Here is a 22,410-nt window from a genome sequence, read left to right on the forward strand (position 1 = left end):
ATGTGAGTTTCTATACACTGATAAATATACTGCGCAGTATAATGTTGGCATCTACAAAGATAATGACCACATAGGCACATGCCTATGTATAGACTGGCTGTATGTGCCCCTCCCAGCACTTGGGCCCTGATCCCATTGCACTTAATACACCAATGGTCGTTCCCCTAAGTGGATCCTTTTGTTTTGACCAGTGGGTGGTGCAGGAAGGCAGTTATAGATCAGTAAGTAGCATGATTCACTCCATAGCCAGAACATCTTTATGTAAAAGTTAGATATTTTACCTCAGAACTTCCGCAGTAGCCACATCCCATTGTAATGGGACTTATAGCCATATCCCTTTTTTATTTAGTATATGGGTAATATAGGTATAAAAAATAGTGTGGCCTGGATCTAAAGTGGAAAAGGTCAAATGAGATGGACAAGATTGAGCCAACTCTACATCACAGGAGAGAGGGGAAGAGCATGATATAGGCTAAGAGGGGAGAGTGGGAACAGCTGCATAACCGCAGGGGATGAAACAAAGTTAGGATCTTTATGTTTATACAAATAAATAAAAAATTAAATTGCATAAAAAAAATGCCTTTTAATGTAATTGGAGGTATTATGCTGAGCCCTGGCCCCCACAGTATTTAATACCTCCCAACATTTCAAAATCCAAAAAAGAGACACCCCCACTGACTTTTGTTACTAGGGGGACGCTTTCTGTTTGCCTAGGTAACCACTAAGCCTCCGCCCCAAGTCTGCAGCCGATAATGTGTGCAGACTTTGCTTGAAGCAAATGTTTTTAACTGACAGCAGAATGAATATTCTTAACTTTTTGTACAGTGCTTTTCTTATGCTTGTACATGATACTCCAGAGATTTAGCAGGTATTAAAGGGACAGTCTACATCAGAATTTTTATTGTTTAAAAAGATAGATAATCCCTTTATCACCCATTTCCCAGTTCTCCATAACCAACACAGCTATATTAATATATGTTTTACCTCTGTGATTGCCTTGTATCTAAGCCTCTGCAGACAGCCATCTTATCTCAGTGCTTTTGACAGACATGCAGTTTAGCCAATCAGTGCAGACTCCTAAATAACTCCACAGGAGTGAGCACACTTATCTATATGACACACATGAACTAGTACTGTTTAACTGTGAAAAACTTTCAAAATGCTCTGAGCTAAGAGGCGGTTTTCAACGGTTAGAAATCAGTTTGAGCCTACCTAGGTTAAGCTTTTCTAAAATACCACAAAGGGAACAAAGCAAAGTGAATGATAAAAGTCAATTGGAAAGTTGTTTAAAATGCCATGCCGTATCTGAATCATGAAAGTTTAATTTTGACTAGACTGTCCCTTAAAGTGCTCTGTGTAAAAAAAAGGCATTTGTAGCAGTATATAAATCCCACAAAAACGTTTACAACTTTCAAATAACTTACTTATTCTGCAGAATGGTTCAGAGACCACTACAGATCACTCTATAAAAAAATAAACATTACCCTGGCTGCTGCTGTGCCGGCACCCCAACCCTGCACCGCTGTCCCTCAACCCGCTCCTCCACGCCCCCCCCCCCTACACATAGGATCTGACTTTTTTCTACTTTTAGTTGTAGCAACGGTTTGATATCAGCCTGCCCCTTGTCCCCTCACCCTCCTGCCTGTGTATTAAGACCGCCTCTCTGACATGCAGGATTAGAAGCAATATATTGCCTGCTTTATGTGACATAATAATGGAGAATGGGTGCGGTCACTCCACACACTGCAGGGATAGGGCTAGGAGTATGTGGCAAAACCCATTGTACAACTATAAAGCAATAAATTGTGTATAAACAGCATGGGATTAAAGGGGAGATAAATCTCTAGCTATGCTGATGATTCGACTCTGGTTCTAAACTTCTTAGCCGTGGCCAGAGTTGTCCTCAAAACAACACCATGGCACAGTCACTGCCTTCTCATGCCTGAGCCAACACAGTACATGGCATCATGCAGTCACATGACTGTGTATTGGGAGCATGTGGTCATGTGATGACCATGTATGGGCCCCAATAGAATAAAAAAAATAAAAAATATATTTTTTTAATGCATGACAGACATCAATCATCCCGGGACAGACCCCTAAAATCGGGACAGTTGAGGGGTATCAGAAGACTTTTATGTTCTTGCTTGACATATCATATGGCCCGGGTATCAGAAGACTTTTATGTTCTTGCTTTACATATGGTTTGAATCATCTAATTTGGAATAACATTAGAGGCTTTTTAGTAACCAAAACAAATTCAACTGTCACAATGATCTTTCTGGCATGTCTGGCTTCTAGGTAACGTATAGTAGTAACAATAGTAATTCTACGCAAATACTCATAATTTGTTCCGTGTCATTCTAGAAATGAGGGCCCTGCTGACCTGCTCAGCGGTTACCGTAACTCAACACACAGCAACCAATCAGCCAATAGCAGGGCGTATCCGCCGCGACAAACGTGCCTTTAGTCATAAAATCGTGGTGACGTAGTTACGTTTAGCTTCCAAGATGGCGGTGGCCAGTGAGAGTGGAAGCACCGATGGTGTCAACCGGCATGTGGGCATTCCCGAAGCGGTGTTTGTGGTGAGCGCCGACGATTCCCCCCCCCCCCCCGTGTCTTCCTATAGGTTTTTTTTTTCCTCCGAAGGGTAAAATTCGTCAGCGCCGGTAGGGAGGGTAGGCCCTAGCTGAGATGCTGTCCTCATGGTTACTAAGGCGGCCGCATCCCTACATGGCTCTGTATAACATATACTCCGCCCTGCCGAGCGAGCAGTGCAAGGCATTGTGTTTAATAACGTTTATTGTTTGATGATGAAGGATACTAAATCAATTAACTTTGTATTAAAACCCTTGGGGCTTTTTTCAGTTTTATATTATTTTTGACAATGTGTTCCTTTGCTCTCTATCTGGAAATCTGTACTTTCTCTAGTAGGTATGAGAAGACAATTGCAAAATTGTAGTAATTGTATGTGGTTAATGGATATATGGACTGAGGTAAATACACATTTATGTCTAGTTACAGTGAACAAATGTTTGTGCAGTAAGCCCATGTTCTAAATCTGTAGCTGCTGAGCTAACGTGGTTCTACAGCAAGTACCAAGTTATTCTCCAACTATTCTATGCCTCCTAAGTAACAGGCGTTATCAGTCATCTATTGCACAAGATCACACCACTGATGGTGACATTAGGGTCACATCTGCATTATACAGGAGTATATCTGGGTACAGAGGCTGAGGGTCACATTAGGGGTACAATTATTTTATACAGGAGTATATCTGGAAACACGGGCGTTATACAGAGGCTGAGAGTTGGGTGCACAAGTATTTTACAGGGGCGTTAAGCAGTAAGAACTCTCGTTTTTATTATATTTTCTATATTGACTCGTCTGACAACTGCTTTTGCACAGTGTGTTTTGCTAATTCAGAGTCCTTAAAGCACCAGTGGCGCGGGAGCTTGCTGAAATTCAAATACATTGGGCAGTAAAACCCCATAAACAACTCAAATTATTGGACAGGAACCAAAACTATCAATGTCTGTCTTGTAAAAACAGGTTGCTAAAGACAAATCAGAGCACAGCTGCTTCGGGGAAAGAGGCAAGAAGGACAGTTGGAAATATGCTTTCTGAAATAAAATAAAAGGATTTTACGGTTAGACCACGCTACCTGATTTGTGGATAAATCTATCCTCATTTAGCCTAGATGTGTTGACTTGGAGTTATATGTATCTATGGAGTGTCGGTAATCTGTAGTAAGGAACCCCCCCCCCACACACACAAAAATGAGCTGTACACATCACTTCTTAAAAGGAAAAACATCTTATGTTGAATGTCTTGAACACAGTTTCAAGAAAGGACAAATCAAAGCTAATGATTGTCATATTCTCCATATTCATAGGTCATATACACGTAATATACGTGTGACCACTATTAGGTCTCTCCCACAAAGTACTGTCACATGCACACAGTGTATACAGTCATTGCTGGTTCTAATCTGTTCTGCTATGCAAAGCACAAATTGCATAATTTATACATAAATGTATATAAATATAATTTGTGCAATAAAAATTGAACATTGTTAATATTATATAATTTTATCTTTAAACTTGATCACATTTGAGTCATATTGTCAGTAAAATCAGCTGGGTGCTTATGGCCTGGCACTTATGGCCTTATCACACAGCATTTATATTAATACATAAACACAAATCCTGGAGATTATTATATTCATAAAATATTGTATTCATAAAAAATTTTACAAAGTAAATTTTACCAACTGAAACACTTTCAAACACGGTCATACACATTACATAACTATCACTATTATGAACACAAAGTACATTGATGCCAATATCAAACAATATAAATCTTGTCACTGGAATAGTAAACACTCTATATGTGACCCTCACAGTCTACCTAGCACATGTATAAAGGGACGTTAAATACATTCCATGCTTCTCCTAATTGTGTGCTGCCATTTTGTAACCTAGGTTACACTGCAGGTATCTACAGAGTTCCTGCACATGTGCAAACAGCATTCAACATGGTGGCACCCATTACTAGATGGAAGTGGGCCATAACCTCAATATGCATATGCCATGTGCATTTGACTGTTTTGTTAGGAAACGAATGCTGAAGATGGCAGTCGCCAGCGGCATTTGGCTGTTTTCATAGGCGACTTTCTTCTTGTGAAAGTGCAACACTAAGATCTGTGCATATCCAGATCTTAGTGTGTTGCACTTTCACAAGAAGAAATCTGGCTCCGAAAACTGCTGATGGCTGCCATTTTCGGTATTCATTTGCTAACCAAACAGCCAAATGCACATGCCTACTCAATACGATGCTTATAAAATATATTTAATGTTTCTTCAACAAATCCCTTTCACACAGGCTATGGTGTGTTCTGCCTCTTACCAATAATCTTTTGAAAAGAGCGTTCTTGTTTGTAAGGCTGACATTTGGCATGTCTGACTCTTCTGAAGGTGCTCCTGGCTTTAGCTGCCTAATGGTTGTGGTATTAATTTAAAAAATGTTGTTACATTTTATGGTGCAGTGTGTCTGAGGAAGCTGGTAGTGTATTAATGGGTCATAACAGTTGAAATATTACATGCTCTAATTTATTACTGCAGCTGCTATTTACACAGCTGAGTCGTGAACTAGGGCTGTTACAACGATTAGCAGCGGTTTCCACTCGGTGCTAGCAGTGCTCTTTAGATCTCAAGCAAACACATTATAAGTTCTAACCCCCCACAAAGGGGGTAGTGGGGAATTGCACTAACCAATTAGAGCAGGTGTTTTTTAAAACCTTTAACTTAGGAAAGATAGCAATGAGGAAACCCTTTGGTAAAAACCTCTAAAACTTTTGGTAGACCTTACTCCCTCTAGCAGGTGCCTGCATTCTGGACTCTGGCTGGAGGAGGATGCCATGAGGGGGGTGCAGTGCAGCACCACTGTGCCTGGATGGCATTTTGGAACTTTTAGTTCCCAGATACATGGCCTGGCAAAATTTCAGGTGCAGCTGCCAGTAGCGTGTGGCCGCCTGTGGGGGGACAACCATGGAACGCCAAACCAGTGCCCAGCATTTAAGTCCTAATTTACAAAATATCTTTATACATAATGTTTTATATTTTACAGTCCATAGACAAGTTTTGGAAAGTCTTATTTCCTCACTATGACCAATTAGAAAAAATATTAACCCTTTAATGACATGGTTAATTTGTCTACAGCTGAACAACTTTCCGATATAAACAAATTGAAGTCTCGTGATCGTACATGCGATCGCAAGATTTCAATGATCTGGTCAGGGGGGTTACACTAGGCACCCCCTCCAGCTCGGGGTCGCATCATAGAAGCGCCATTGGCTTTAAGACAGCCAAACGTCTATGACGTTCTATTCTGTCCTAACGGCGTTAAAGCCCAGTGCTGTTAAGATAGAGCGCCTTAATGTCGTTAAAAGGTTAATGAGCTCCAATATTGATCAAGCAATCACTTTAGGGCTGATGCATTGTCAAGGTTCTGAAGTCTGCAAAGTGTACTTAAAGGGAAAGTCTTGTCCAAAACAAACTCATTATTCAGATAGGGCATGCAATGTTAAACAATTTTCCAATTTACTTCTATCACAAATTTTGCTTTGTATTCTTAGTTGAAAGCTAAACCTAGGAGGTTCATAATTTCTAAGCCCTTGAAGGCCGTCTCTTAGCTCAGGGCATTTTGACAGTTTTTTACCACTAGAGGGTGTTAGTTCATGTGTTTCATATAGATAACACTGTGCTCACTCACGTGGATTCCTAGGAGCCAGCACTGATTGGCTAAAATGCAAGTCTGTCAAAAGAACTGAAATAAGGGGCAGTTTGCTGAGACTTAGATACAAGATAATCACATAGATAAAAAGTGTATTACTATAACAGTGTTGGTTATGCAAAACTAGGGAATGGGTAATAAAGGGTTTATCTATCTTTTAAAACAATAAATATTCTGGTGTAGACTGTCCCTTTTTAAGCTCTCCTGGGGGAAGTGGAAAACATGATTTACAGTTTCAAGAAAAGTTTGCAAAATAACTGATAGATAAAAGTATGTTGTAATCTTTCCCCCCCCCCTCCCTTCTAGTAAGCCGTTACACCTAAGATAACCCCATTCAATTTATTGTTGGGACCTACATCTTATTTTTATATTGAGGACAGGGGCGGAACTAACAGTGATGCAGAAGTCGCCCCAGCTTCAGCACATGAAAAAGCATTTGTTTTTGAAAAAGAAAGTTTCCCTGCATAAACTTTTTCACCTGCCATGCTGCCACTTTTAATTTGGCCTGTCTGTACGGTCACTTGCTTGTCTCAGTCAGTGTCTCTAGTCCTTTTTTTTTTTTTTTTTTTTTTTTTTTATTACCCGGCTGCATTGGAGCAGCTCGGCCACCCGGAACTTCCCATTGACAGATTTGACGCGCAGATAGGCTCCTGACTGACTACACGTGTGTAGGGAGTCTAGGAGTCAACAGCGTGTAAGTGGAACTGGCAGTCACAGAGAACACTTGAGGGCAGCAGACAGTGGCAGCTGAGCTGAATCTGGAACACTTGTTAGATAAGCAGGAGGTGAGCGGCCGTGGGGGAGGGGCAGGGGGTTACAGCAGGGTCATAGGGCAAAGCGGAAGTAACTTGGCTAGGGGATGACAATGCATCAGAGAGGGGGGCGGTCGGCAGAATTTTGAGGGCCTAGGGCAGCACAAAACCTCTATGCCACTGGGGATTCTCACCACTAATGCCCCTATCCTTTCACTACTGTCTGAAGAAATGAATTAATTTTTTTGGGTACTTTTCCCTGCAAGCACGTAAATCTCTTCAGTAGGGTAGTGAAGTTAGGAAGTTGTGAGGTGGTCCTTACTTTATTTCCTAACATATTGCTGCCCTTGTTATAGAAAGCCAGAGTTGGTTACTCTGTTCTTTCTTTTTTCTACAGGTCTCTGTAAGGTGTATGTGTCCTTTCACGCCTTGTGAGCTGTCTCCCTGCCGGACAGCTAGATTGCAGGTAAGTGCTTTTGTCTCCTAGGTACTGGGGACTTGCACTTAAAGTGAAAGTAAAGTTAACCTCATATCTCGTTATCACTTCAAAGTAATTGTAAAATAAACTGACGTTTCATTCATCATTTCTTTAAAATCTGTCTTAAATTTTTTTTTTTTTTTTTTTTTTTTTTTTTTTTTTTTATGGTTCCGTATACTAACCTCGTTCCTTCACCTGCATAAAAAAAAAATTGCGGCTATTTGTGACGATTTGATCCGTATCTAATGGATTGGTTCCCCCATTGTCGTCTAAGACGAAATGACCTTCTCCAACTTGTTCTATCGCGCATGCGTTAAATCAGAAAATCGCTGTCAGTCCGCGCGTGCTCACAACCCGCATGCCGACTAGCAAAGAACGATCGTCCTCGTTCTAAAAAAGAATTTGTTTGTGATATCGCTGTACTGCTGTACTAAAGTAAGTTATTATAAAGGAAACGTTATTCTGATATATTGCGCATCTATTACTGCATTATTAGTTGCGATATTGCGCATAGTTTTAAAAATCTAGAACGCATACGCAAACGGAGGTTGGGAGTGCAACAGATAGAAACCAGGAAGAAAGCGAGGGGGAGGAGGAAGCTGCAAAAAGACGGTCACAGTAAATCTTATTTCATTTCTGATTGATATTTAAAAAAAAAAATAAAGTTAGCAACTAGAATGTTTAACACAATATAAGAGGAAAATCGGATTGATTAGTCAAAAACTTTACTTTCACTTTAAAGGGACAGTCTACACCAGAATTGTTGTTTTAAAAGATAGCTAATCCCTTTTTTTTTTTTTTTTTTTTTTTTTTTTTTTAAATCCATTCCCCAGTTTTGCATAAACAGTTATATTTATATATATTTTTTACCTCTGATTATCTTGTATCTAAGCCTCTGCAAACTGTCCCTTTATTTCAGTTCTTTTGACAGACTTGCAGTTTAGCCAATCGGTGATGGCTCCCAGGTAACTTCATGTGCATGAGCACAGTATTATCTATATGAAAAACAAGAACTAACACCCTCTAGTGGTGAAAAACCTGTTAAAATGCATTAAGAGGCGGCCTTCAAGGTCTAAGAAATTAGCATGTGAACCTCGACTGTCCCTTTAAGTTTTTCTCTGCATTATTTATCTGGGACATTAATCCTTAATTTAGGATTTTATTCTGGCAGTGTGCAGGCACTAATGTATGTGAAATGGAGACTTAAGGGTTACATTTTCTTCTATGGTATGGAAGGAGTTAATCTAAAAATAATTGTGGCTCTGTTTTAGTCATGCTTATTGGGGATTTAGTATCAGCTACAGTTTAGGAAATCAGAGGCTGTTTTTTTTACTATTTGTTTCCCAACGATTAGTCAGAGGAATGACCAGTAAATTTGTTTCAAACTGCAGTCTGTATTTGTCAGTTTGCGGCTCCGGTCTGTCTTGGCTTCAGAAACACGCACTTTTTCTTCACTGTGCAGTTTCTGTTTAGCCGGTCACATGACAAGCTTCTCTTCCGCTCAGATCTGTATTGGAGCGCTGCTGGCTGCATGACGTCTTTTCTGTGAGATGGAAAGGACTTTGAAATCGGCTGTCAATTTTCTTCCTCCAGTGGGGCAGGTAGGGCACCTCAGTCTGCCGAGATGCAGAGGTCCTATTTGAGGGGTACATTTTTGAGCGCTATTCCGCTTTGTATAAATTTAAAGTGAGTGTAAAACTTGAATACATTTAAAAAAAAAAAAAAAAAACTTGAATACATTTAATGTGACGGTGTCTAATTTGAAATGGAAATATTTATTTTATTTTAAAATCCTCTTGTCGTTCCATTATTTCTGGGAATCCCTTAAGCTTTAGTCATGGAGCAGGAATCTGTTTCTATGGACAAATGTTTGTTTCTTGAGGCCCAAATCGTGTTTCGTGCAATTGTTCCTCATGTTTAAAAAAGACTTTGAAATGTAAAGAAACTTTTTGTTTCTGAGCCTGTCTCTCAGGATGATGCTCTTCAGGCAATGTCACAGCTTTCTGCTTCCATGTCCCAAGCCTCTATGGCGTCGCATACAGTGCCCTGCAGTTCCTCTCAGCCCTCTGGAGGAGTTTATTTGCCTGCAGATTTTGCTGCACAGGTATCTTCTGAGGTATCTGCAGGATTATCTGTTTTTCCTATACTGGGAAAACGCAAGAGGAAAATTAGACATTCAGATAGTAAGGTTTCTGTCCCATCTACTGCTACGCAGGTTGCCTTCACTCATGAGTCTGAGGTGGAGGATATGTTGGCCTTTGAGGGTGAAATCTCAGATTCGGACAGCTATTCCTTCATCTGATACTGAAGACGTAAACTTCACATTTAAGCTTGAACACCTTCATGTACTGTTAAAGGAGGTATTGGCTACTTTGGACGACTCCGATACTTCTGTTGTAAACCCTAAGAAGGCTAGTAAACTTAAATACTATGATGTTCCTTCCTCTGTGGAAGCGTTTCCTGTTCCAGACAGTGTGACGGAGATTATTTCACAGTAATAATCCTTATACAATCCTTATAGAGGATAGCTGTTTCTTTAAGGATCCCATGGACAAAAAGCTTGTGGCTTATTTGAAAAAGATGTACTTTATTCAAGGTCTTCAATGGCAACTTTCAGTTTATATTGCCACAGTAGCAAGTGATGCATCTTATTGGTGCAACACCTTGTCTGAATCAATTTTAGTGGACTCCGTTGGAGGAGATCCAAGATAAACTTAAGGCTCTCAAACTAGCCAATTCCTTTTTCTGATGCTAACATGCAAGTTATTAAACCCGGAGCCAAGATGTCTGGCTTTACTGTCTTAGCCCGCAGGGCTTTGTGGCTAAAATCGTGGTCAGCTGATGTTACCTCAAAGTCCAAGCTTTTGGCGCTACCTTACAAGGGTAAGACCTTGTTTGGACCTGATCTGGCAGAAATAATTTCTGATGATATGGGTGGAAAAGGGTCTTTTCTACCACAAGACAAGAAGGGTACCATCCTTCAAAATGGAAACTATTTGTTCCATTCTTCCTTTGGTCCAAGAGGGTCAGTTCATGACGACCATAGACCTAAAGGACGCGTATCTTCATGTTCCTATCCACAGGGGTCATCGCTAGTTCCTGAGATTCGCCTTTCTAGAAACACTTTGAGTTTGTGGCTTTTCCGTTTTGGCTTGCCACAGCTCCTAGAATTTTCTCAAAGGTTCTGCGAGCTCTCTTGGCAGTGATCAGGTCTCGGAATTGCAGTGGCATGCTACCTGGACGACATATTGGTTCAGGTGCCATCTTTTCAGCAAGCAAACTCTCATACAGAGGTCTTGTTGTCTTTTCTACGTTCCCACTGTTGGAAAGGGAATCTGGAGAAGAGTTCCCTTTTTCAGCTACGAGAGTGGTTTTCTTAGGAACCATAATAGATTCCCTATCCTATGAATTTTTCTGACAGATCAGAAAATCAGTCTACTGTTCGGCCATCAGCTCAATGTATGGAGGTAATTGGTCGCTTCCATGACATCATTCTCTTTGCCGATTTCCATTTGAGAGCTCTGCATTTATGCATGCTCAGACAATGGAACGGAGACCATTCTGATCTGAGGATAACTCTAGACCAGTCGATAAAAGACTCTCTCCATTGGTAGCTTTCTCAGGGGCAGCTGTCTCGGCGCACATGCTTCCGGAGACCTTTCTGGGTGATCGTGACCACGGATGCCGACCTGCTAGGCTGGGGAGCAGTCTGGGACTCGTTAAAGATGCAGGGACTATGGACTCTGAAGAAGTCTGCTCTCCCCATAAACATCTTGGAGTTGAGAGCGATCTACAATGCTCTGATGGCTTGGCCTCAATTGTCCTTAGCTTGGGTTATCAGGTTCCAGTTGGACAACATAACCTCAGTGGCTTACATCAACCACCAGGGAGGAACTCTGAGTTCCTTAGCCATGAAGGAGGTGGCACGGATTATTCAGTGGGCGGAAGCTCACAATTATCTATCTTCCATCCACATACCAGGAGTGGACAACTGGGAGTTGGATTTCCTGAGCAGACAGACATTTCATCCCAGGGAATGGGCTCTCCACCTGGAGGTGTTTTCCAGGTTAACCCTCAAGTGGCGGTGCTGGAGTTGGATCTGATGGAGTCTCGGCAGAACGCCAAGCTACTAAGGTATGATTCAAGGTCAAGAGATCCGCAGGCCACTCTGATAGATGCTCTGGCGGTTCCTTGGGATTTCGATCTAGCATATCTTTCTTCCATTTGCGCTCCTTCCACGAGTCATTGCTCGTATCAAACAGGAGAGAGTGTTGGTAATTCTAATAGCTCCTGCATGGCCTTGCAGGATCTGGTATCCAGACCTAGTGAAGATGTCATCTCTGCCACCTTGGAGGTTGCCTCTGAGGATTGACCTAACTCGGGGTCCATTCCTCCATCCAAATCTCGTTTCTCTGAAGCTGACTGCTTGATGATTGAACGTTTAATTTTGGCTAAGCGTGGGTTTTCTTAGTCGGTCATTGAGACCATGCTGCAGGCTCGCAAGCCTGTTACGCGTAAAATTTACCATAAGGTAAATACCTCCTTGGAGTAGGGTCTTGGTTCCTAGAATTTTATCCTTTCTCCAGGAAGGTCTGGAGAAAGGGTTGTCAGTCTGTTCTCTGAAAGGTCAAATTTCTACCTTTTTATCCTTTTACATAAGCGTCTGGCAGAGGTGCCAGATGTTCAATCTTTTTGTCAGGCCCTGGTCAGAATCAGGCCTGTGTTTAAACCTGTTGCTCCCCCTTGGAGCCTTAACCTTGTTCTTACAGTTTTGCAGCAGGCTCAGTTTGAGCCAATGTATTCCATAGATATTAAAGGGACACTGAACCCAATTTTCTTTTACAAGATATGACAAGTCCACGGATTTCATCCTTGTGGGATATCGCCTCCTGGTTAGCAGGAAGTGGCAAAGAGCTCCACAGCAGAGCTGTATATATAGCCCCTCCCTTCCCTCCCCCCCCAGTCATTCTCTTTGCCTGTGTTAGTGATAGGAAGAGGTAAAGTGAGGTGTTAGTTTAGATTCTTCAAGAATTTTTTGTTTTTAAATGGTGCCGAGTGTGCGATTTTATTACAGAGCAGCTTCAGGCAGTCTTTTTAGGCTGTGGGAACTGGTGGATTTTTGTCTCCGCTGTGCCTCCCAGGATTGTGCTGCGTTGATGTACAAAGTCTTAACAGACTTTTTCTGCCTCACAGGACCTCAGGAGGATATAAAAGGACACATTGACACTGAAGGCTCAGCATCAAGTGCAGTTCTTATTTTTCTGGGGAACAGAATCAGATGGACTGTATTTTACTTATGCTGGGGATTGATATGCAAGTACAACTGTGACAGAACCAGACATTCTAGAGTTGATGTCCTAGAAGCGCTGGTATACATAATGTCATAAGGTACCAAGTTCTCTAAATTTACTTAAGAGGGAGAAATTGAGGTATTTGGGTTTTTACTTGCTAGACACTCAGGCATGTGTGCCTTGAAGCGCTAGGGAGTTGTGTGGGGGCTAACGTTATGAGGCTGGAGACACAAGGGTTCAGATTGCTGTACATTTATTCCAGAGTACATAGGAGTATTTTTTTTTTTCCTCCGGTTAATGGCGGATGTCTAATTTCTCAGTGCGTTACGTTACGCCCACAAAGGGCGGAGCTAGACTTCGAGTTTTCATAGCGCCGTCCGTTAGTAATAGTGTGATCGTCAACAGTCTCTTGCCTGCTTTTCCGGATGCATATGTAGTAATAGCTTGTTCAGGTAGGAGCCGCAGCAGAGCTGCGGCGAGGGTGACGAAGCTTTTTATTTTTTGGAAGTCTATGCCTTATTTTGGTGATTTGTACCAAGTCATAATACATGGTGTAAGAGGAAAGGTGTATATTAGAGCTTCTCCTTTGCTATATATGAAACGGATTCATTTGTCATTTAAAGAAAAATAAAGACGTTATATCTGTACTTTGAGTTTTAAAGATACAGTACTCAATATTTTAGTTTTACAATAGAATTCTGTCATTTTTTTTTCTATTTTTCGCTTTATTACGATGGATGAGCATAGTGCATGCCTCATGTGTTTACATGCCATTGTGGAACCCCCTGTTACACTTTGTCCCTCTTGTATAACTAGGGCATTACAGTGTAAGGAACAAATTTTCTCATCTGATAATGATTGTACTCAGGATGATGAGGTTCAGGATAAAACTCAATCCCAAGCATCTCAGCCCATAATGCCCACACAAGCAATGCCATGTTCTTCATCAGTGTCTGCATCGTTCACTCTGCAGGCTACAGTTATGTCCTCAACCCTTACAGAGGTGTTATCTAAGTTGCCAGTACTACAGGGTAAACGTAATAGAGTAGAGACTCGGGTAGTCCAGGCGACCTCTGATTCCTTGATGTCGATTCCGGACATTCCCTCCCAGGACTCTGAAGGAGGGGGTAGGGAGATTTTATCAGGAGAACTGTCTGATTCAGGTAGCGCATTACCCAAAACTGATTTGGTCGTGATGTCCTTCAGATTTAAGCTTGAACACCTTCGTCTGTTATTACGGGAGGTTTTGTTAACTCTGGACGACTGTGACTTTATTGTGGTCCCTCCAGAGAAATTGTGTAAGATGGACAGATATTTGGACGTCTACTTACGCTGATGGTTTTTCAGATTCCCAAAAGAATTTCGGAAATTATTAACAAGGAATGGGAAAGGCCAGGTATACCTTTCTCCCCTTCCCCTATATTTAAGAAAATGTACCCTTTATCTCACACTGTTAGGGATGTCTGGCAAATGATTCCTAAGGTGGAGGGATCTATTTCTACTCTAGCTAAGTTTACGACTATTCCTATTGAGGACAGTTGTGCTTTCAAGAACCCTATGGATAAAAAGTTGAGGGTCTTTTAAAGAAACAGTTTGTTCATCAAGGGTTCCTGTTGCAACCAACGGCCTGCATTGTACCAGTTACAACTGCGGCTGCCTTTTGGTTTGATGTCATAGAAGAGTCTCTTAAAACTGACTCCTTTGGAGGAAATATTGGATAGAATTAAAGCCCTTATTTGTTACAGACGCCGCCTTTCAGATTACCAAGTTGGTAATGCAGGTTTGGCCATTGTAGCACGCAGAGCCTTGTGGTGGAAATCCTGGTCTGCGGATGTATCCTCTAAATCTAAGCTATTAGCTATCCCTTTCAAAGGTAAGTCTTTATTTGGGCATGAATTGAAAGAGATTATCTCTGACATTACGGGAGGTAAGGGTCATCTCCTCCCTCAGGATATGACGTCCAAACAAAGGAGACAGAGTCATTTTCGTTCCTTTCGAAATTTCAAGGGTGTCTTCTTCCTCTTCCGCTAAACGGTAAGGGAACTTCGCACAGTCCAAGCCCGTCTGGAGACCCAGTCAGTCTTGGAACAAAAATAAACAACCCAAGAAGCCCGCTGCTGCTCCCAAGACAGCATGAAGGGACGGCCCCCGGTCTGGAACCGTACCTAGTAGGGGGCAGACTTTCTCTCTTTGTCCAGGCTTGGATAAGAGATGTTCAGGATCCCTGGACACTAGAAATCGTGTCCCAGGGATACCAACTAGAGATGAATAATTCCCTTCCAAGGGGAAGGTTTCTTCTTTCACGATTGTCTGTAGACCAGATAAAAAGAGAGGCGTTCTTACGTTGTGTAAAAGACCTCTCTACCATGGGAGTAATTTGTCCTGTTCCAATACAGGGACAGGGGTTTTACTCAAATCTTTTCGTGGTTCCCAAAAAAGAGGGAACGTTCAGACCCATTCTAGATCTCAAGTGTCTAAACTAGTTTCTCAGAGTCCCATCCTTCAAGATGGAAACGATTCTGACAATTCTTCCATTGATCCATGAGGGCCAATATGACTACCGTGGACTTAAAGGATGCATATCTTCACATTCCTATCCAGAGATCATCAGTTTCTAAGGTTTGCCTTCCTGGACAAACATTTTCAGTTTGTGGCTCTTCCCTTCGGGCTGGCCACGGCTCTCAGGATCTTGACGAAGGTTCTAGGGTCTTTACTAGCGGTTCTCAGACCGCGGGGCATTGCAGTGGCGCCTTATCTAGACGATATTCTAATCCAGGCGTCCTCTTTTCAACTGACAGAGTCCCATACCAACATGGTTCTTTCCTTTCTAAGGACTCATGGGTGGAAGGTGAATCTAGAAAAGAGTTCACTAATTCCACAGACAAAGGTTCCTTTCCTGGGAACTCTAATAGATTCCGTATCCATGAAGATCTTTTTGACGGAAGTCAGAATGTTAAAGATTCTGGAGACATGCCGATCTCTTCAGTCCACTCCTCGGCCCTCAGTGGCTCAGTGCATGGAGGTAATCGGATTGATGGTGGCAGCAATGGATATTCCGTTTGCGCGGTTTCATCTCAGACCTCTACAACTGAGCATGCTCAGACAGTGGAATGGAGATTATACAAATTTGTCTCCTCGGAGAGATCTGGATCAGGAGACAAGAGACTCTTTGGTGGTTGTCGCCGGATCATATGTCCCAAGGGACGTGCTTCTGCAGACCTTCATGGGTGATAGTGACAACAGATGTCAGCCTACTTCAATGGGGGGCAGTCTGAAATTCCCTGAAGACTCAGGGAGTATGGACTTGAGCAGAGTCTCTACTTCCCATAAATATTCTGGAGTTGAGAGCAATATTCAATGCGCTTCAAGCTTGGCCCCAATTGGACTCGGCCAAGTTCATCCGATTTCAGTCGGACAACATCACGACTGTGGCCTACATCAATCATCAGGGAGGAACAAAGAGTTCCTTGGCGATGACAGAATTATCCAAGATAATACGGTGGAAGGAGGCTCACTCGTGTTATCCGTCAGCAATTTACATCCCAGGAGTGGACAACTGGGAAGCGGATTTCTTGAGCAGACAGAAGTTTAATCCGGAAGTCTTTGCTACCCTGATTCTCAGGTGGGGCAGACCAGATTTGGATCTGATGGCATCTCGTCAGAATGCCACGCTTCCAAGGTACGGATTAGGTCCAGGGATCCTCAGGCTGAACTGATAGATGCCTTGATCGTTCAACCTAGCTTATGTGTTCCCGCCGTTTGCTCTTCTTCTTTCCCGGGTGATTGCTCGGATCAAACAGGAGAGGGCATCAGTGATTCTCATCGCTCCTGCATGTCCTCGCAGGACTTGGTATGCCGATCTGGTGGACATGTTCTCTCTACCTCCGTGGAAGCTTCCATTGAGGCAGGACCTTCTCATTCAGGGACCCTTCCATCATCCAAATCTAGTTTCTCTGCAACTGACTGCTTGGAGATTGAACGCTTGATTTTATCTAAGCGAGGGTTCTCTGATTCGTTCTGTTACTAGAAAGATTTATCATAAGATATGACGTAAATATCTCCATTGGTGCGAATCCAAGAGCTACTCATGGAGTAGTTAGGATTCCTAGAATTTTGTCTTTTCTCCAAGAAGGTTTGGAGAAAGGGTTGTCGGTAAGTTCATTAAAGGGACAGATTTCTGCTTTATCCATTTTGCTACACAAGAGTCTGGCAGATGTTCCAGATGTTCAGTCTTTTTGTCAGGCTCTGACTAGAATCAGGCCTGTGTTTAGACCGATTTGCTCCTCCGGGGAGTTTGAATTTAGTTCTTAAAGTTCTTCAAGGGGTTCCATTTGAACCCCTGCATTCCATAGATATTAAGTTATTATCTTGGAAAGTTTTTGTTTTTGGTTGCTATTTCTTCTGCTCGCAGAGTTTCTGAGCTTTCGGCTTTACAATGTGATCCACCTTATCTGATTTTCCATGCTGAGAAGGTGGTGTTACGTACCAAATTAGGTTTTCTTACTAAGGTATTTTCTAACAAGAATATTAATCAGGAAATTGTGGTTCATTCATTATGTCCTAACCCTTCTTCTAAGAAGGAGCGTCTGCTACATAACTTGGATGTAGTCCGTGCCTTAAAATTTTATTTGCAGGCGACTAAGGATTTTCGTCAAACATCTTCTTTGTTTGTGGTTTTTGCCGGGAAACATAAGGGTCAGAAAGCTACGGCTACCTCTTTCTTTTTGGCTGAAGAGTATCATCCGTTTGGCATACGAGACTGCTGGAAAGCAACCTCCTGAACGAATTACAGCTCATTCTACTAGGGCTATGGCTTCCTCATGGGCATTTAAAAATGATGCTTCTGTTGAACAGATTTGCAAGGCTGCTACTTGGTCGTCTCTTCATACTTTTTTCCAAATTTGATACATTTGCTTCTCCTGAGGCTGTTTTTGGGAGAAAGGTTCTTCAAGCAAGTGGTGCCTTCCGTTTAGGTTCCTGTCTTGTCCCTCCCTTTCATCCGTGTCCTGTAGCTTTGGTATTGTATCCCACAAGTAAGGATGAAATCCGTGGACTCGTCATATCTTGTGAAAGAAAAGGAAATTTATGCTTACCTGATAAATTTTATTTCTTTTACGATATGACGAGTCCACGGCCCACCCTGTAATTTTTAGAAAGACAGACCGGTTTTTATTTTTGTTAAATTTCAGTCACCTCTGATCCTTGGCTTTTCTCTTCCTAACTTCGGTCGAATGACTGGAGGGGAAGGGAGGGGCTATATATGCAGCTCTGCTGTGGAGCTCTTTGCCACTTCCTACTGACCAGGAGGCGATATCCCACAAGGATGAAATCCGTGGACTCGTCATATCGTAAAAGAAATAAATTTATCGGGTAAGCATACATTTCCTTATTTTTCTTTTGTGATTCAGATAGAGCATGCAATTTTTTAAGCAACTTTCTTATTTACTCGTATTATCAATTTTTCTAACTTCTCTTGCTATGTTTATTTAAAAAAGAAAGTCCAAACCTTGGACAGCACTTATTTATTGGTGGATGAATTTATCCACCAGTCAGCAAGAACAACCCAGGTTGTTCACCAAAATGGGCCGGCATCTAAACTTACATTCTTGCTTTTCAAATAAAGATAGTAAGAGAATGAAGAACATTTGCTAATAGGTGTAAATTTCAAAGTAGCTTAAAATTCCATGCTCTATCTGAATTGCAAAAGAAAACGTTTGGGTTCAGTGTCCCTTTAAGTTATCTTGGAAGGTTTTGTTTCTTGCTGGGGTGTTTTTTTTTTTTTTTTTTTTTTTTTTTTTTTTTTCTTCTTCTTCTGCTCGGAGAGTTTCTGAACTCTCGGCTTTGCAGTGCGATTTGCCTTACTTTATATTTCATGCGGTTAAGGCAGTTCTTCTTACTAAATTGTTGTTTTGGATAGAAATATTAATCGGGAAATTGTTGGTCCCTCTCTGTCCCAATCCTCGTCTGTTGCACAACTTGGATGTGCTGCGTGCTCTAAAATTCTACCTACAGGCGACTAAGAATTTTCTTCTGTTAAGTGTGATCAGTCCACGGGTCATCATTACTTCTGGGATATTACTCCTCCCCAACAGGAAGTGCAAGAGGATTCACCCAGCAGAGCTGCATATAGCTCCTCCCCTCTACGTCACTCCCAGTCATTCTCTTGCACCCAACGACTAGATGGGATGTGTGAGAGGACTATGGTAATTTTATTTAGTTTTATTTCTCCAATCAAAAGTTTATTTTTTAATAGCACCGGAGTGTGTTATTCCTTCTCTGGTAGAATTTGAAGAAGAATCTACCAGAGTTTTTTACTATGATTTTAGCCGGAGTAGTTAAGATCATATTGCTGTTTCTCGGCCATCTGAGGAGAGGTAAACTTCAGATCAGGGGACAGCGGGCAGTTTAATCTGCAAAGAGGTATGTAGCAGTTTTTATTTTCTGACAATGGAATTGATGAGAAAATCCTGCCATACCGACATAATATCATGTATGTATTTTTTACATTTGAGTATTCTGGGGAATGGTACTTCACTAGAATTACACTGTGTATATAATCTCTAGCCTATTTGGTTTTTTACTAATTTATGTTAAACGTTTTTGCTGGAATGTAAAATCCTTTTCATTTTCTGAGGTACTGGGTGAATAAAATGTTTGGGCACTATTTTTCCACTTGGCAGTTGCTTTATCTAATTATGACAGTTTACTGATCTCTCTCACTGTTGTGTGTGAGGGGGAGGGACCTTTTTTTGGCGCTTTTGCTACGCATCAAAAATTTCAGTCAGAAGCTCATTGTTTTTTCCTGCATGTTCCGGTCTATCTCTACAGAACTCAGGGGTCTTCAAAGCTTGTTGGAGGGAAGTAATCTAACAGAGCTGTGAGATTGTAGTTGACTGTGATAAAGAAACGTTATTCTTTAACTTTTTTATGCCATCAGGGTTAGTTATTCTTTGCTAATGGGAACAAGCCTTTGCTAAAATTGTGTTTTTGTTTTGCAAAGTTTGATTTCAACTGTTATATATCTTCTGTGCTTCTTAGGCACAGTACGCTTTTTCATTGTATTTTATTTGAATAATATTTCCAAGTTGCAAGTTTAGTTGCTAGTGTGTTAAACATGTCTGATTCAGAGGATGAGACCTGTACTATTTGTAATAACGCCAAAGTGGAGCCCAATAGAAATTTATGTACTAACTGTATTGATGCTACTTTAAATAAAAGTCAATCTGTACAAATTGAACAAATTTCACCAAACAACGAGGGCAGAGTTATGCCAACTAACTCGCCTCACGTGACAGTACCTGCATCTCCCGCCCGGGAGGAGCGAGATATGGTGGCACCCAGTACATCTGGGCGGCCATTACAAATAACATTACAAGATATGGCTACTGTTATGACGGAAGTTTTGGCTAAATTACCAGAACTAAGAGGAAAGCGTGATCACTCTGGGGTGAGAACAGAGTGCGCTGATAATGCTAGGGCCATGTCAGATACTGCGTCACAACTTGCAGAGCATGAGGACGGAGAGCTTCATTCTGCGGCTGACGGTTCTGATCCAAACAGATTGGATTCAGATATTTCAAATTTTAAATTTAAGCTGGAAAACCTCCGTGTATTACTAGGGGAGGTGTTAGCGGCTCTGAATGATTGTAACACAGTTGCAATACCAGAGAAAATGTGTAGGTTGGATAAATATTTTGCTGTACTGACGTTTTTCCTATACCTAAGAGACTAACTGAAATTATTACTAAGGAGTGGGATAGACCCGGTGTGCCGTTCTCACCCCCTCCGATATTTAGAAAGATGTTTCCAATAGACACCGCCACACGGGACTTATGGCAAACGGTCCCTAAGGTGGAGGGAGCAGTTTCTACTTTAGCTAAGCGTACCACTATCCCGGTAGAGGATAGCTGTGCCTTTTCAGATCCAATGGATAAAAAGTTAGAGGGTTACCTTAAGAAAATGTTTGTTCAACAAGGTTTTATATTGCAACCCCTTGCATGCATTGCGCCGGTCTCGGCTGCAGCGGCATTCTGGATTGAGTCTCTGGAAGAGAACCTTAGTTCAGCTACGCTGGACGACATTTCGGACAGGCTTAGAATACTTAAGCTAGCTAATTCATTCATTTCGGAAGCCGTAGTACATTTAACTAAACTTACGGCTAAGAATTCCGGATTCGCCATTCAGGCGCGCAGGGCACTGTGGCTAAAATCCTGGTCAGCTGATGTAACTTCTAAGTCCAAATTACTTAATATACCTTTCAAAGGGCAGACCTTGTTTGGGCCCGGTTTGAAAGAAATTATCGCTGACATTACAGGAGGTAAGGGCCACGCCCTGCCTCAAGACAAAGCCAGACCTAAGGCTAGACAGTCTAATTTTCGTTCCTTTCGGAATTTCAAAGCAGGAGCAGCATCAACTTCCACTGCTCCAAAACAAGAAGGATCTGGTGCTCGCTTCAGACAAGGCTGGAGACCTAACCAGTCCTGGAACAAGGGCAAGCAGGCCAGGAAACCTGCTGCTGCCACTAAAACAGCATGAATTGAGGGCCCCCGATCCGGGATCGGATCTAGTGGGGGGCAGACTTTCTCTCTTCGCCCAGGCTTGGGCAAGAGATGTCCAGGATCCCTGGGCGCTAGAGATAATATCTCAGGGATACCTTCTGGACTTCAAATACTCTCCTCCAAGAGAGAGATTTCATCTGTCAAGGTTGTCAACAAACCAAACAAAGAAAGAAGCGTTTCTACGCTGCGTACAAGAACTGTTGTTAATGGGAGTAATCCATCCAGTTCCACGATCGGAACAGGGACAAGGGTTTTACTCAAATCTGTTTGTGGTTCCCAAAAAAGAGGGAACTTTCAGACCAATGCTGGATTTAAAGATCCTAAACAAATTCCTAAGAGTTCCATCGTTAAAAATGGAGACTATTCGGACAATTTTACCCATGATCCAAGAAGGTCAGTACATGACCACAGTGGATTTAAAGGATGCTTACCTTCACATACCGATCCACAAAGATCATTACCGGTATCTAAGGTTTGCCTTTCTAGACAGGCATTACCAGTTTGTAGCTCTTCCATTCGGATTGGCTACAGCTCCAAGAATCTTCACAAAGGTTCTAGGTGCTCTTCTGGCGGTACTAAGACCGCAGGGAATTTCGGTAGCTCCGTACCTAGACGACATTCTGATACAAGCTTCAAGCTTTCAAACTGCCAAGTCTCATACAGAGTTAGTACTGGCTTTTCTAAGGTCACATGGATGGAAGGTGAACGAAAAGAAGAGTTCACTCGTTCCATTCACAAGAGTTCCCTTCCTGGGGACTCTTATAGATTCTGTAGAAATGAAGATTTACCTGACAGAGGACAGGTTAACAAGACTTCAAAGTGCTTGCCGCACCCTTCATTCCATTCAACACCCGTCAGTGGCTCAATGCATGGAGGTAATCGGCTTAATGGTAGCGGCAATGGACATAGTACCATTTGCTCGCTTACACCTCAGACCACTGCAACTATGCATGCTAAGTCAGTGGAATGGGGATTACTCAGACTTGTCCCCTTCTCTGAATCTGGATCAAGAGACCAGAAATTCTCTTCTATGG

At 42.0% G+C, this 22,410-nt stretch overlaps 1 protein-coding gene across 2 annotated transcripts in view; it reads left to right on the forward strand.

Moving 5' to 3' along the window:
- The first annotated feature begins 2,493 nt into the window (after positions 1–2,493).
- The window catches only part of VBP1 (VHL binding protein 1), a 46,845-nt gene continuing 26,928 nt past the window's right edge, over positions 2,494–22,410 (forward strand). The window contains exon 1 of one of the 2 annotated variants that reach the window (XM_053699129.1): positions 2,494–2,585. In XM_053699129.1, the coding sequence (XP_053555104.1) occupies positions 2,511–2,585 (75 nt within the window). In that variant the 5' untranslated portion in view covers positions 2,494–2,510. The remainder of the gene's footprint in view (positions 2,586–22,410) is intronic. The other variant, XM_053699130.1, reaches the window with a different exon arrangement.

The sequence above is a fragment of the Bombina bombina genome, chromosome 1 (assembly GCF_027579735.1).
Source record: "Bombina bombina isolate aBomBom1 chromosome 1, aBomBom1.pri, whole genome shotgun sequence".
Lineage (NCBI taxonomy): Eukaryota > Metazoa > Chordata > Amphibia > Anura > Bombinatoridae > Bombina > Bombina bombina.